The sequence below is a fragment of the Ranitomeya imitator genome, chromosome 4, assembly GCF_032444005.1.
Source record: "Ranitomeya imitator isolate aRanImi1 chromosome 4, aRanImi1.pri, whole genome shotgun sequence".
NCBI classification, from domain to species: domain Eukaryota; kingdom Metazoa; phylum Chordata; class Amphibia; order Anura; family Dendrobatidae; genus Ranitomeya; species Ranitomeya imitator.
Window position 1 is genome coordinate 34979111 of NC_091285.1, and position 14690 is coordinate 34993800.

General features: G+C 44.1%; 1 protein-coding gene across 1 annotated transcript in view; it reads right to left on the reverse strand.

Moving 5' to 3' along the window:
- Positions 1-3592: 3592 nt before the first annotated feature.
- GALNT10 (polypeptide N-acetylgalactosaminyltransferase 10) overlaps positions 3593-14690 on the reverse strand; it is a 127165-nt gene continuing 116067 nt past the window's right edge. Inside the window, exons 8-12 of the mRNA XM_069763524.1 lie at positions 10532-10639; positions 9105-9326; positions 8820-8936; positions 8584-8733; positions 3593-6742 (exon numbers count right to left, since the gene is read on the reverse strand). Of these exons, the coding sequence (XP_069619625.1) occupies positions 6575-6742; positions 8584-8733; positions 8820-8936; positions 9105-9326; positions 10532-10639 (765 nt within the window). The 3' untranslated portion in view covers positions 3593-6574. The remainder of the gene's footprint in view (positions 6743-8583; positions 8734-8819; positions 8937-9104; positions 9327-10531; positions 10640-14690) is intronic.

The window sequence follows — 14690 nt, forward strand, 5'->3', positions numbered from 1 at the left end:
GATAGTTTTTACCTTCCTCCCCTTTAATGGGCCACCAGCGGCTCCACCGCCGGGCCACGAGAAATCCAAACTAGAATTACAATGGAAGCCAAAGTCGAGATGATTCGGGACAATTCACACTACCGGACGGAAAACTGTCAGACTTCGCGGCCGAGAGCCATCAGACATGGGGACAACCTCAACACTCGGGATTTTTGGCATCATCGGTATATAGGACACAATGCATCGTCCTTAAATACGGATGACACCGATGTAGGAGCATATCATACATACATTTCAAGGTCTAATCGGTGGCCATGATAGGACATATCGGCACTGCCAATGGTTGGTGAGATATCGGCCTCTGACACCCTCTTCCCCAATGGTGGCGAGACCTCATGGGCAAGGATCATCATCTCATCTGTTCCATCGCGATCTTCTGACTTTTAACAGGTTCCGTCAATGCTCTCCTTGTGAGATCCATCATCAGCCCTTTTCGAGAAAGTTGGCTTCTCTTGATGGATCTCATAAGTTCATTCTCAATATGCTTAGTCTGATCTGCCCCAGGACAGCCTGGCTAATTATCATAAAGTTAGATCCGTCAGCAGCTGCTTGTTGACTGTTTCCAGGTAGCATATTCTTTCTTTAATCTATATTCTGCAGAGTGAAAAACAAACTAAAAAGTGGGCAATCATAGACATAAAAACCCCCAGACTTTCCATGATCTGTAGTCTGATCTACCCTGGACAGTTTGGCTAATTATCATAAAATTAGATCTGTCAGCAGCTGCTTGTTGACTGTTTCCAGGTAGATTAGTTTTTTTTTTTTTAATTATTATCTATACTCTGCAGAGTGAAAACCAAACTAAAAAGGGGGCATAAAAAGACACCCCCCCAGGCTTTACTTGATCTGTAGTCTGATCTACCCTGGATAGTCTGCCTAATTATCATAAAATTAGATCAGTCAACAGCTTCTTTTTTACAATTTCTAGGTAGAATATTCTTTTTTTATAATCTGTACTCTGCAGAGTGAAAAACAAACTAAAAAGGGGGCATAAAAAAAAAAAACCCTACTTGACATGACTTGATCTCTTTTCTGATCTACCCAGGATAGTCAGGCTAATTGTCATAAAATTAGATCTGTCAACAGCTGCTTTTTGACTGTTTCTAGGTAGCATATTCTATTTTTTATTATCTGTACTCTGCAGAGTGAAAAACAAACTAAAAAAGGGGCTTAAAAAGTCATAAAAAAATCTCAGTCTTGACTTGATCTGTAGTCTGATCTGCCCTGGACAGTCTGGCTAATTATCATAAAATTAGATCCGTCAACAGCTGCTTTTTGACTGTTTCTAGGTACCATAATCCTATTTTTTGTAACTATAGAGATTAAAAAATAAACTAAAAAAAAAAAATAAATAAAAAGGGGCATAAAAATACATAAAAAACAGATTAGACCTCTGTCTAGACCTAGGACAGCATGGCCAATTATAAAATTAGATCTGTCAGCAGCTGCCTGTTGACTGTTTCCAGGTAGGATTTTTTTTTTTATCTATACTCTGCAGAGTGCAAAATAAACTAAAAAAAAAAGAGGCACAAAAAGACATAAAAAAACGCAGACTTGACTTAATCCCTAGAGCCAATGATTACAAATAACCATTATTCCACAATGCGGTGCCACGTGACGCTACATTCGTTGGGGAAAAGAGAATTCATTCTTCGGCCTTAATGTGGTACCAGCATTATTTGCAAAATTTCATGTTAACAATCACTTTAAAAAAAGGAATCTGTCAGCAGGATTTTACTAATACAGTAAAAATGATACCAATCTTGTAATCCGTTGGGAAATTCAGCCACATGCAAATTAGAATGGAAGCGCAATGGGGCGTGGTGCATCAGGTTCCCTTTAAGATCCCTTTAAGAGTTTTATTATAATGGCTATATGCCATGTGTGATCGGTGCAGGTCCCACGCCTATGTGAACAATGGATCTAGCGAGTCTCAAGCAATTTTTCAGTTGCCACCTACCCTATTTACTGGTCATGGAGTGATAAACGGTATAAAACATAGTAAAATATGGAAATATTGAAAATATATATAAACAGCAAAAACACATATAGAAGATGGGGTGGTGCTGCCGCGTCCTGGAAGCAGAGGTAGGTCGTGGATTACACGGTGACGCAGCGGACCACCCACACAAGCTGAGCGTAAGCTACAGAAATACCCAGAATGGCCGATAACTAGAGAAATAATGTGATCTATCAGGTCAATGGAGTGTTAAAGGGGGTTGTGCAAAATCAGAAAAATGGGGTTCGATTTTATCTTATTCGGAAACAGCGCCACTCCTGCCAAAGGTTGTATCTGGTACTGCAGCTGAGCCCAATTTCATTTTCATTCCTTATCAGATACATTTTCTTCTTTCGCTTCCTTATGTTGACCTTTTACTCTCAATTCATGGGTAAAAATCAATATTTAGTGATGACAGATTTTCCCAAGACTGAGATAGGAGATGACAGTTGGTGCTCATAAGGTTCTATGGAGAGAAGAGGAAGGAGGAGCTAGAGATCTCCATAGAACCTTATGAGCACCAACTGTCATCTCCTATCTCAGTAATGGGAAAGTCTGGTTAAAACAGATTTTATGCGTGAATTGAGAATTTTGTGAATGAACGACCAGTCCAGGAGGAGAAGAAAGCAGAATACAAAGTTGCTTATTTTCATGTGTGCTATTCATTTTGGGATTTTTTTTTTTTTTTACTTAAAATGACGGTTATAACCTATGTAGATTTTATTAATTGCTCATTTGCTAAATAGTCTTTATTAAACATTTTCACTCCTTTACTAGTTGGCCGGCAGCGAGACAGCATGTATTTCTACGCAGCTGTCACGTTTGGATGGGGAGAGCCGCCGGCCAGTCCGAGCGATCCTCGTCCCGAGTTATATGGCCGGCTGACTCTGCCCTTAGGCTGGTTTTACATATCTGTGTTTTGTGCTTCGTTCTCGGACTGGGCGGCACGTCTCTTAGCCAGAACTCAACAGCTTCATAGGTATATAAGAAACTGTTGAGTTTAAGGTCAGGAAAACCGCGTACAGTCCGCTCATCACTGTCCATACTTGGATCACGTTTTACGGACCCGTGATATTGGTCTTCGAGATAACATCAAAGCGGGAGGAGGTTGCTTACAGATTTCTAGTGTGGAGAGGGGAGAAAGTCTCAGAGAGGGCAGAGAACACGAGGAAAAAAGCCGATGCAGAAGAAATAAGTGCTGTGCTGATACAAGAAAGCAAGTGAAGGCAGTAGCACCCCGAGCTCATGTCCAGCCTACATTACAGGGAGAGACGCTCCCACAAGAGAAATAACAGAAACTCGGATCAGTCTACAAACTCAAAATGAATGAAGAATACAGACTGAGCCACTATAACCGTTAAGTCAATCGGACTGGTTCATGCTTGGACCACGTTTCACCGCTGTGTGAAATTGGTCTTCGAGATACCATCAAAGAAGGAGAGGAGGTTGTACACAGATCTCCACGGTGTGGAGAGGGGAGAAAGTACCAAAGAGGGCAAATGACAAATTATATAAATGACGAATTATGTAACATACGGAAAAAAAAAGATGTTTCTGGTCCCGAAAGAACAACTTTAATGACTTGATTATTAGTTAAAGGGGCTGTCTAGGGAAAGAGAAGTTACATGGTTGTTTCGCAATAGACTTCAACCATAAATATAGTTCAGATTTCAGGCCCTTCTCGTTTTCCGTGTTCATTATGACACCCTTACCACCCCCACCCTCCCCCCCCACAAAAAAACAAAAACAAACCTGTATGTTGGTGACTGGTATGAAGGGGGTCGATTGTCAGGCTCAGTCCATTCACTATGCCAGCCCCCTTCACTAGCACATATGACAATCAGAGAATGGGTCTGGCTTAGCTAATATGAGCCTATTAGTACCCGATGAAGGGGGCTGGTCGTCAGGCTCAGTCCATTTGCTAAGCCAGCCCCCTTTTCTAGCACATATGACCCTCAGAGAATGGGTATGGCTTAGCTATTGATATGAGTCTGTTAGTACCCGATAAATGGGGCTGGTTTTCAGGCTCAGTCCATTCGCTAAGCCAGCCCCCTTTTTCTAGCACATATGACCCTCAGACAGAGAATGGGTATGTCGTAGCTATTGATATGAGTCTGTTAGTACCCGATGAAGGGGGCTGGCTAACAAAGTATGTCAAAACAGACGAGGAAATGGAGCTCCTGGAACAGCAACAGAAAGTCCGAGATTGGAAAGGCGATGCCGATTTTATAATTAAAAGACATTAGTAATTTCTTTGTATTTGCAAAACATATACATACTCCCCCCCCCACATACCTGGACAGACCCGCTAATGTAAATTAAGAAAAAAAAATCTAAAACATAAGATATATAAAACCTGATGCCCACCATGTACCGTCCACCATAGGGGCCTCCAAAATGGATTTTTTTTTCACTGGGAAATACTGGAGGCTTTATGGGTTGTAAAGCTGTCGTAACCCTTTTTTAGGTGACAGAGGGGTAGTTCTATTTGTGCAGACTGTCAGCCATTGCTGTGACCTGCCCGTACTACGCCGCACTCATCGGTCAGGAAGCCTCAATCACACAAATGGCTCGTGGGTACAGAGAGGTAAAAGGTGAGAACACATTGCCCAGTCGCCACGCTCCAGCTCAGTCCACGTTCTTCTTCTCCTGCAAGGCACTATAGTAATAGTTCAAGTTTAGCGATTTGCTCTTCGCGGAAGCTTCCGAGCTGGTTATTCCAATGATGCTGCATTTAGAGGGGATCTCTGTTTCAACCCATTCACTCTGTAGACGTTGTGAGAAAATGATCAGAACGGTCCCTCTATATCTGCACAGAGAGCGAATATGGAAAAGCTGCAGAGAGACACAGTGAGATCGTGCTGCTGCTTTCTAGTAACCGTTTTCTCTCGCCCTAGTGCTGGATTCACAGCTGCACTGTTTAGTACTACTGTATGATGTGTGCTACAGAGAGAAAGTTTCTACCCAATACTCCCAATATATACACACAACACATTATTCTGATAAGTCACCAGCTGCTCTGTAAATAAATGCCAATGAAACCTGAATTTTTTAGCTTTCGGGTCGGTAGGACAGAAACCGTTACAATCCAAATTATTCAACTCCGAATGCAAATTAGGTTATTTAGAAAGATGTACTAACTTTCTGCCGTTTGCAATAAACCAATGGAACAAGAGCAATGTAAACAACTAGCGGTTTGCAACTTTTACTGACTACAGCAGGCTCGTAATTATTCACCCCCCCTAGTACTTAGTAGAGCACCTCTGGGTGTTATAACCTGCTGCTAATGTGATGCATAGGCAAACACCAGCTTTTTCTTTCTGCCACGTCCAGATAGTGTAACCAGTGTTCCTGTAAACTGCGATTCCAGCTGTATTTCTAGGAAGAAAATCACTGGAAGATTCTGGAGTGGTTGTCACCCACCTTGAAGTCTTTGCTGAGATATGAAGAAGGCAGGTGCAGCACCAAAACTTATATTAGTGACCTGGAGGCCATCGCCCAGGAGGACTGGGTGAAGATTTCTCAGGATCGCTGCCAGAAGCTGGTTGTCAGGCTATACTTCATGTTAATAGCAGGTCATAACAGCCAGAGGGTTTCTACGGAGTAGAAGCTTGTCATGAAGCAAGTGAATAATTCTGAGCCTACAGTAGTCAGTAAAAGTACAAGCCGGTTGTCAGGTTATACTATATGTTAATAGCGGGTCATAACAGCCAGAGGGTTTCTACGGAGTTGACGCTTGTCATGAAGGGGGTGAATAACTCTGAGCCTACAGTAGTCAGTAAAAGTACAAGCTGGTTGTCAGGTTATACTATATGTTAATAGCAGGTCATAACAGCCAGAGGGTTTCTACTGAGTAGAAGCTTGTCATGAAGGGGGTGAATAATTCTGAGCCTACAGTAGTCAGCAAAAAGTGACATTTTAAGTTAAATTTGGGGAAATATTGTTCTTTTTTGGTCAATTTATTGCAAACAAGTTTGTAAATTTAGCTTAGAAAAATATTAATAAAAATTAATAGCAGCTGCATACAAAAATGTAAAGGATGGGTGTAGGACCAACCCAGCAAGTCATAACAGCTGACGAAGCCCATTAAACTTAATAAGGGGACTCATTTAAAGACTGCGCAGGCGTTTCCTGTACAGTAGAGAGCAGCCAATCACATAAAACACCAGGTAACAACAGCTTGACATCCCTTGGGACACCACATTGCCCAGCATGCCTGCACAGCAGAGTCATTTTACAAGCCGCGGCTTTAAAATTAAAGCAACGATAATTTGCGCCATATTTTAGCAATTTTCTCCATCGTGTTCAGACGCAGCATCATTTAAGAATAACTCGGCCCACACTTACACATTCAGGGTCTCCAAAGTGATTTTTTTTTTCACCCCCTCCCTCCCCCCCCCAACACATGGGAAAAAAAAACAATAATACATCATCTTGCCAGAAGGAAAATGATTTCTCACCCGACAGTAAAAAATATAGATTTAAAATATATATCTTCCTATTTATATATGTATAGTCCGGTCTTCTCCGCTGCTATAGGCCCCGGTCTCGGTTGAATGTTTCTAAGACTGTGACGTTGGTGTTTTCGAATGTCCATTGCTGGGACGGGGATTTGGGGTTGCAGATGTTCATGAATATTTTGTGGTCGGACCCGCTGGAGTCCATGCAGCTGTTGCTGATCGGGTGGTAAATGGTCTTGTCCTAGGGGAAGAAAACGGGCATTAGAACATTTCTGTCTGGCGCATATTGTATATGGAGGATGCCGGTACTGGAACAGCTTTCCTTAGATTTCTGCCCTGTACTGTTCCTCTGTTGTTCATCCTGGACAAGTATCCTGATAATGGCCAATTAGACCCATCTCAATCAGATATTGAAGTCAAGCGCGGTACCAAGGCCTGAAGGGGAGTCTGAAACTCTGTCATGGGGTGAAACGTTTCACCAATGCTTAGTCAGGGGTGAAAAAAAATTCCCCAATGCTTCGTCAGGGGTGAAACGTTTCATCAATGCTTAGTCAGGGGTGAAAAAAAATTCCCCAATGCTTCGTCAGGGGTGAAACGTTTCATCAATGCTTTTGGCAGGGGTGAAATGTTTCCCCAATGCTTCATCAGGTGTGAAACGTTTCACCAATGCTTAGTCAGGGGTGAAAAAAAATTCCCCAATGCTTCGTCAGGGGTGAAACGTTTCATCAATGCTTAGTCAGGGGTGAAAAAAAATTCCCCAATGCTTCGTCAGGGGTGAAACGTTTCATCAATGCTTAGTCAGGGGTGAAAAAAAATTCCCCAATGCTTCGTCAGGGGTGAAACGTTTCAAAAATGCTTTTGGCAGGGGTGAAATGTTTCCCCAATGCTTCATCAGGTGTGAAACGTTTCTCCAATGCTTTGTCAGGGGTGAAACAATTCCCAACAATTCCACAATGCTTTGTCAGGGGTGAAACATTTCATGAATGCTTTGTCAGGGGTGAAATGTTTCCCCAATCCTTTGTCGGGGGTGAAACGTTTCACCAACACTTCGCCAGGGGTGAAATGTTTCATGAATGCTTTGTCAGGGGTGAAACGTTTCCTCAATGCTTCGTCACGGGTGAAATGTTTCACCAACGCTTCATCGGGGTGAAACGTTTCATCGATGCTTCGTCAGGAGTGAAACAAAACATTAGCGAAACGCACGTCAGGTGTTTGGTAAGTGAGTTCATTATTTGATCTAGGTATTGAACCTCTGACAATTTATTTTTTTCTTGTGGGAATACCTACCTTATTATTTATTCTTCTTTAGGCTTTCATTTATGCAGCATTTTTATGCATATTGTGAGAATTGCCGTACTTACCTCTGAGTGCTATGCATTCAATTGGAAATATCTTCTTATTAGAAACTCTTCTACTACAGAATTTACTTTTTAAAAGCACATAGTTATGTATATGTATGTATGTATATATATATATATATATATATATATATATATGTATATGTATATATTTATATATATATTAGTAATAATTATGTATAGTGTCTGTGTTGCTCTGTCCTTCGCTGGCTGCAGAATGAATCATCTAAGAATCTGTCAGTGAGCTCGCTCTGATTGGAGTTTGTAGCTCTTTTATCTGTCTTTTCCTGAGCTCCCCACAGATGATTTATGACCACATCAATGTTCAGGTCACCTTTGATGTAGCGAGTGCTAATAAATCAAGGGAAAAAAATGGATAATAGAGTTACAAACGCTCACTGATGGATTCTTAGTTAACTCATTCTGAAGCCACCATTGTACAGGGAAAAGCAAAGCCGGTAAAAGGCAAACGGTGCAAAACTTTTAATGATAACCAATTGCAAAAATGTTTGTCTAGCTCCTAATAAATGCAACTAGATAAAAAAAAGTCTCAAAAGGTGTCCATGTTCTTTAAACGGAATGCGAAACAAACACTGTACGCCCCTTAGGATCGGTGTCGTTGGAGGTCCCAGAGGTCGGACCACCACTGACCATAACGTAAGGCAATATCCCACCACTTTATAGGATGGGAGACCCCTTTAGTGTAATGCCTGCAGACCCTCACCTGTGTATACTTCCACAGTTGGTTCCCCTTCATCCCATGGCAATCAAAGAGCGTGACGGGACTTGTGTGCGATACGGCGTCTAAGCAAACCTTCTTTGTGTGCAGGGGGTCTCCAGGACGGATGTCCTCCCTCCATCCCAAGGTGAAGACCTGCAGGGCAGAACATTTCAGGGTCCTGATCACATAACGGTGGGGTGGACTCTCCGTGCGCGAGGGTTAATCAGCGTCGTGTGTACCTGCTGGCTGCTCCATGCGTCCACCTTACGCCCCTTAGTGCAGGTGTCCAGGCGCAGCTCGGACCCCATAGCCCCGTGCTTGGTATCTACGCACAAGCCAAACTTCTTGTTCCGGATCTGGACAGCAGAGGGCGACAGGTGGTCAGACAGGGAAACATAATACAGAGGAGAATTAATCAATGAAACCTCCAGATTAGTGAATCCTGACAGTGTGCAATGTTCACACCACCACCATACACACAGTAATGTCTCATCGCCAGGAGCAGAGAGTACGGGCTGTTTTACCTCTCCCCAGGCAGCGGCGGGAGGTTCCACGGGAGGGTAGAATTTGGGCAAGTCCCATGCCACCTTGTTCATGAACCACTTGAAATTCTGACAGTTTAGCTTGGCGCGTAACTCCTTCTGAGAAGCCACATCGCCCGGTGACAGATGCCGGTAATCCGGCCGCCTCTGGTAGATGTACTCTGCGTATTCGTCCATCCAAACTTCAGCCACTCTCTTTAAATTCTGTAAGAAGATGGAGAATAAATAAGATAAAATTACAGGAAAAAAGGTAAAATCTTTTGCAATTTATTGTGCGCCCTGCGGTATTCATCTCCTGCAGAGGATCTCAGTAAATACACTGGAATGGAAGTTCACAGTCAGTCCACCAGATGGCGCTCGAGTACAGCTGGAGATCACTATACACACAGGGCACAAAACTCCAGAGACCTCACCGCTGACACTTGGTCCTATAGCTTTAAATGGATCAGAAATGGAACGCCTTATGCGGTGTTCACACGTTGCATTTTTTTTATTAAAAAAAGGCCAAAACTGTACATTTTTGTACACGTAAACTGCATTGAGGCCGCAACGTGTGAACACAGACTTTATGACGGCCAATGTAGAGTTTGTGGTCACTCTTGATGGCAGCATGGACTTGGGAACCTCCCTGAAGCTGGTGACATCCAAAGCAAGCTCCATAGAGAAGAGCTTGGAAGCGACGAGGTGACCGGTAACCTAGGCAATGAGTAGTAAACAAGACTGCACCCCTTTAAAGGGTAAGTTCTTAAAAACGGTAAAAAAACAAAACAAGCAACTTTGCATCTTACATCTTATTAAAAATCCTCCATGTTATAGGTCATCGCCAGGGCAAGGAATGAGCACCACTCACAAGCTCTAAAAGTTAGCCGGACTGCTGGCTATGACCGGATTTAGTCCCCCGGCTCTTCACCAATACTGCAGATGCAAAACTACTTCTGGTAGAGAGCGCAGTTCAGACCTGAGCTGTCAATCAAAAGGAGCGCACCGCCACTGTCAAGGCAGGAAGTCTGGGGAAGAGCAGCGGTGCGCTCCTTAAGACACAAGATTATTACAAGTGTTGTAATAACGACATGATCCACACTGTAATATAATACAGGACTAGGTTTGGGATCACTCTTGCAGCGGAGACGGGGGCAAATTGGATTTCCTAGAAGCCGCTTTCCAGAAACGACTTGCAGTTTCTGTGCGAGTCTCCTCCAGAGATGGGGTCTGTGACCGCTGCTACAGTCATGAGGGACGGAGCGACATTGCAGGAAGCCGGGTTGGTCTTAGACCGAGGGGGATCGGGGATGAGAACCAAGTGTCGGTCCACAACAATCGGGGTAGGAACCCAAATAGGAAAATCAGCTGCATTGCCCTGAAAATCCGGATCAGTCGCTATATAATAAGTGTGAGCAGACAGGCCTTACCCTCGCTAAGCTGACGCCGGCGGGGACCTTGTACGGGACGTATTTTCGGTATATATGGCCGACTCGTGAGCACGGTGCATCTTCCATTCGGCCCCCACACATCCACACCTATGGGGAAAAAAACATGGTTAATGGTCAGACATTCACAGTTATCCTACTGTTAGTGGACATTAAGCTCACAGTGTGTGCACGAGAGCCTACGAGAAGCTGTACACCCCATACATACATAACATTGGGGTACACCGCACAGTCGCCATACTGGGACCCTACACTCTACACCTCCAGGAGCTCTCATGACCTCCTATCCATTAATATGGAGTCAGCCCCTCTGCAGATGTAACGGCCCCTGCTCTCCTGGGAAGGATCTCTACAAGACACTAGAGATGTCTGGGACTTTTTAGATTTCCCGTCGCACAACAAGCACGGTAACGGTACTCCATCGCCACGATTCACAAGACACAATATTCTTCCACTGATATCATGCTTGGGGAAGCATTCATGCAGGGGTGCATTCGTGCACTTGTATTCGTGTATTTTTATTCAAAGTACTTTTTTTTCTAAGTACTCGGCAGTTATAACATGGCAGAATATAATCAAGCATCTCTTCTCTCTTCATACAGGTAAACAGATCATTCATTCTCTGAGCTGAAATATCCTGCATGTCTATTGCTCCAGTCCCTGACAGCAAGCAGCTTGAATGGTATCTGAGTCATTCCATCTTCGGCATTGAATCCTGCATATATCTATATATGTTAGTCATCCTATTATGCATTTTTTGTGTTTATAGATATTTAATCTGACTTTGCATGTCCTTACTCAGCGAGATCACATAACTGTTTCAAAGTGGTCTATGATCCATGTAGACCTGGACATTTGTTTATCTGATCACTACATTTATTGTGTCCTGTTGTCTCAACTGAGTTTGATTGATTGCTAACGAGCTTTAACACAAAAAAAAAAAAAAAAAAATAGGAAGATCTAAGGGCTAGCCTTCTATAAATGTAGACTTAGCTTGGGGAAGCATTCATGCAGGGGTGCATTCGTGCACTGTTATTCGTGTATTTTTATTCAAAGTACTTTTTTTTCTAAGTACTCGGCAGTTATAACATGGCAGTTAGACAGGGCAGGAGACAGGTAATACAATCTAAATCTATTCCCTATTCACTTGAAACAACACAAATACTCACCATATTTATTTGCATATTCTATATCCTGGCTGCTGCATTCACTCACATTCACCGCCCTTGCATTAACTCTCTACACTCCATCCATATCGGCCCCTCTGTCCTTGCCTCTCCTATGTATAGCACTCATGCTCTGTTCACATTGCTTAGCAGCGCAGATCCATTCAGTCCCACCATCCAACACAAGAGACGCTCTCACAAATCACTTAACCATCTGCTCACTCTTTCGATCCTCCTCCTCCTAGTTGCTGGAGACATCTCTCCAAACCCCGGCCCCCCATGTTATAGCCAGTCAAACCTCCCAATTGCTACACCCAGAAACCCCTCTAACCTTATTAATATTCCCTGCATGCCTTCTGTCTCTTTGAATTGTGCCCTTTGGAATTCTCGCTCTGTGTGTAATAAACTCTCCTTCATTCATGACTTCTTCCTTTCTAATTCTCTTAATCTCCTGGCTCTTACTGAAACCTGGATCCAGCAGTCAGACACCACCGCTGCTGCTGCTCTTTCATATGGTGCACTACACTTTTCTCATACCCCAAGATCAGACAACAGAGCAGGTGGAGGCGTTGGTCTGCTCCTTTCACCAAAATGTACTTTCCAAGTTATCCCCCAAGTACCCTCACTTGTCTTCCCTTCCTTTGAGGTCCATGTGGTCAGACTCTACGTCCCCTTCTCCATGCGAGTGGCGGTGGTGTATCGTCCTCCCGGCCCCTCTCATCAGTTCCTGGATCACTTTGCCACCTGGCTTCCACACTTTCTTTCCTGTGACACCCCCACCCTTATCATGGGTGATTTCAACATCCCTATTGCCTCTCCCCTCTCCCCATCTGCTTCTCACCTTTTGGCTCTAACCTCCTCTTTCGGCCTCTCGCAGCATACTAACTCGCCAACACATGAAGATGGAAACTCCCTTGACTTGGTCTTCTCCCGGCTTTGCTCAGTGGATGATTTCACAAACTCCCCTCTCCCACTCTCTGACCACCACCTTCTTTCATTCTCTATCAAGAACTGCCATCCCGCTCAGGTCACCCCCACTTTCCACACTTATAGAAACATACAGGCCATTAACACCCAGGAACTTATGAAGAACTTGCAGTCCTCATTGGCCCCAATCTCCTCCATCTCATGTCCTGATTCTGCTCTGAAGCATTACAATGAAACCCTGCAAAGTGCCCTGGATGAAGCTGCTCCTCCTATACATAAAACAACTCGGCACAGACGGCAACAACCGTGGCACACGCTGCAAACACGTTTCCTGCAGCGGTGCTCCAGGTGCGCAGAACGTCTGTGGAGAAAATCTAATCTACCCGAAGATTTCATCCATTATAAGTTCATGCTAAAGACATACAATTCTGCCCTTCACCTCTCCAAACAAACCTACTTCAACACCCTCATCACCTCCCTGTCCAATAACCCTAAACGTCTCTTTGACACGTTCCAGTCCCTACTCAACCCAAGAGCGCAGGCCCCAACCACGGATCTCCGTGCTGACAATCTGGCCAATTACTTCAAAGAAAAAATTGACCATATTCGACAGGAAATCATCTCCCAATCTCTTCATACCATGCACTGTCCTCCCTCCCCCACTGCATCTAGTTCACTCTCTGACTTTGAACCAGTTACAGAAGAAGAAGTAAGCAGGCTCCTTGCATCTTCTCGCCCGACCACTTGCACCAGTGACCCCATTCCGTCACATTTCCTCCAGTCCCTTTCCCCGGCTGTCACCTCTCACCTAACAAAAATATTCAACCTTTCCCTCACTTCCGGTATTTTTCCCTCCTCATTTAAGCATGCCATCATACATCCATTACTTAAAAAACCATCCCTCGACCAAAACTGTGCCGCTAATTATAGACCTGTCTCTAATCTTCCCTTCATCTCTAAACTCCTCGAACGCCTGGTCCACTCCCGTCTTACCCGCTATCTCTCAGATAACTCTCTTCTCGACCCTCTTCAATCTGGTTTCCGCTCTTTACACTCTACTGAAACTGCCCTCACTAAAGTCTCTAATAACCTACTAACAGCTAAATCTAATGGTCACTACTCCATGCTAATTCTCTTGGATCTCTCTGCAGCATTTGATACTGTGGATCATCAGCTCCTCCTCACTATGCTCCGCTCCATCGGCCTCAAGGACACCGTTCTCTCCTGGTTCTCCTCCTATCTCTCTGACCGATCCTTCACTGTATGTTTCGCTGGTTCCTCCTCCTCTCACCTTCCCCTTACTGTTGGGGTTCCTCAAGGATCAGTCCTAGGCCCCCTCCTCTTCTCTTTGTATACTGCCCCTATTGGACAAACAATCAGTAGATTTGGCTTCCAGTACCATCTCTATGCTGACGACACCCAACTATACACTTCTTCTCCTGATCTCACGCCTGCCTTATTAGAAAACACCAGTGATTGTCTTACCGCTGTCTCTAGCATCATGTCCTCCCTCTATCTGAAACTAAACCTGTCAAAAACTGAACTCCTCGTGTTTTCTCCCTCTACTAACCTACCTTTGCCTGACATTGCCATCTCCGTTTGCGGTTCCACCATTACTCCAAAGCAACATGCCCGCTGCCTTGGGGTCATCCTTGATTCTGACCTTTCATTCACCCCCCACATCCGATCACTGGCTCGCTCTTCTTACCTGCATCTCAAAAACATTTCTAGAATTCGCCCTTTTCTTACTTTCGACTCTGCAAAAACTCTTACTGTTTCACTTATTCATTCTCGTCTGGATTATTGTAACTCTCTACTAATCGGCCTCCCTCTTACCAAACTCTCCCCGCTCCAATCTGTCCTGAATGCTGCTGCCAGGATCATATTCCTCACCAACCGTTACACCGATGCCTCTACCTTGTGCCAGTCATTACACTGGTTACCCATCCACTCAAGAATCCAGTACAAAACTACTACCCTCATCCACAAAGCACTCCATGGCTCAGCACCACCCTACATCTCCTCTCTGGTCTCAGTCTACCACCCTA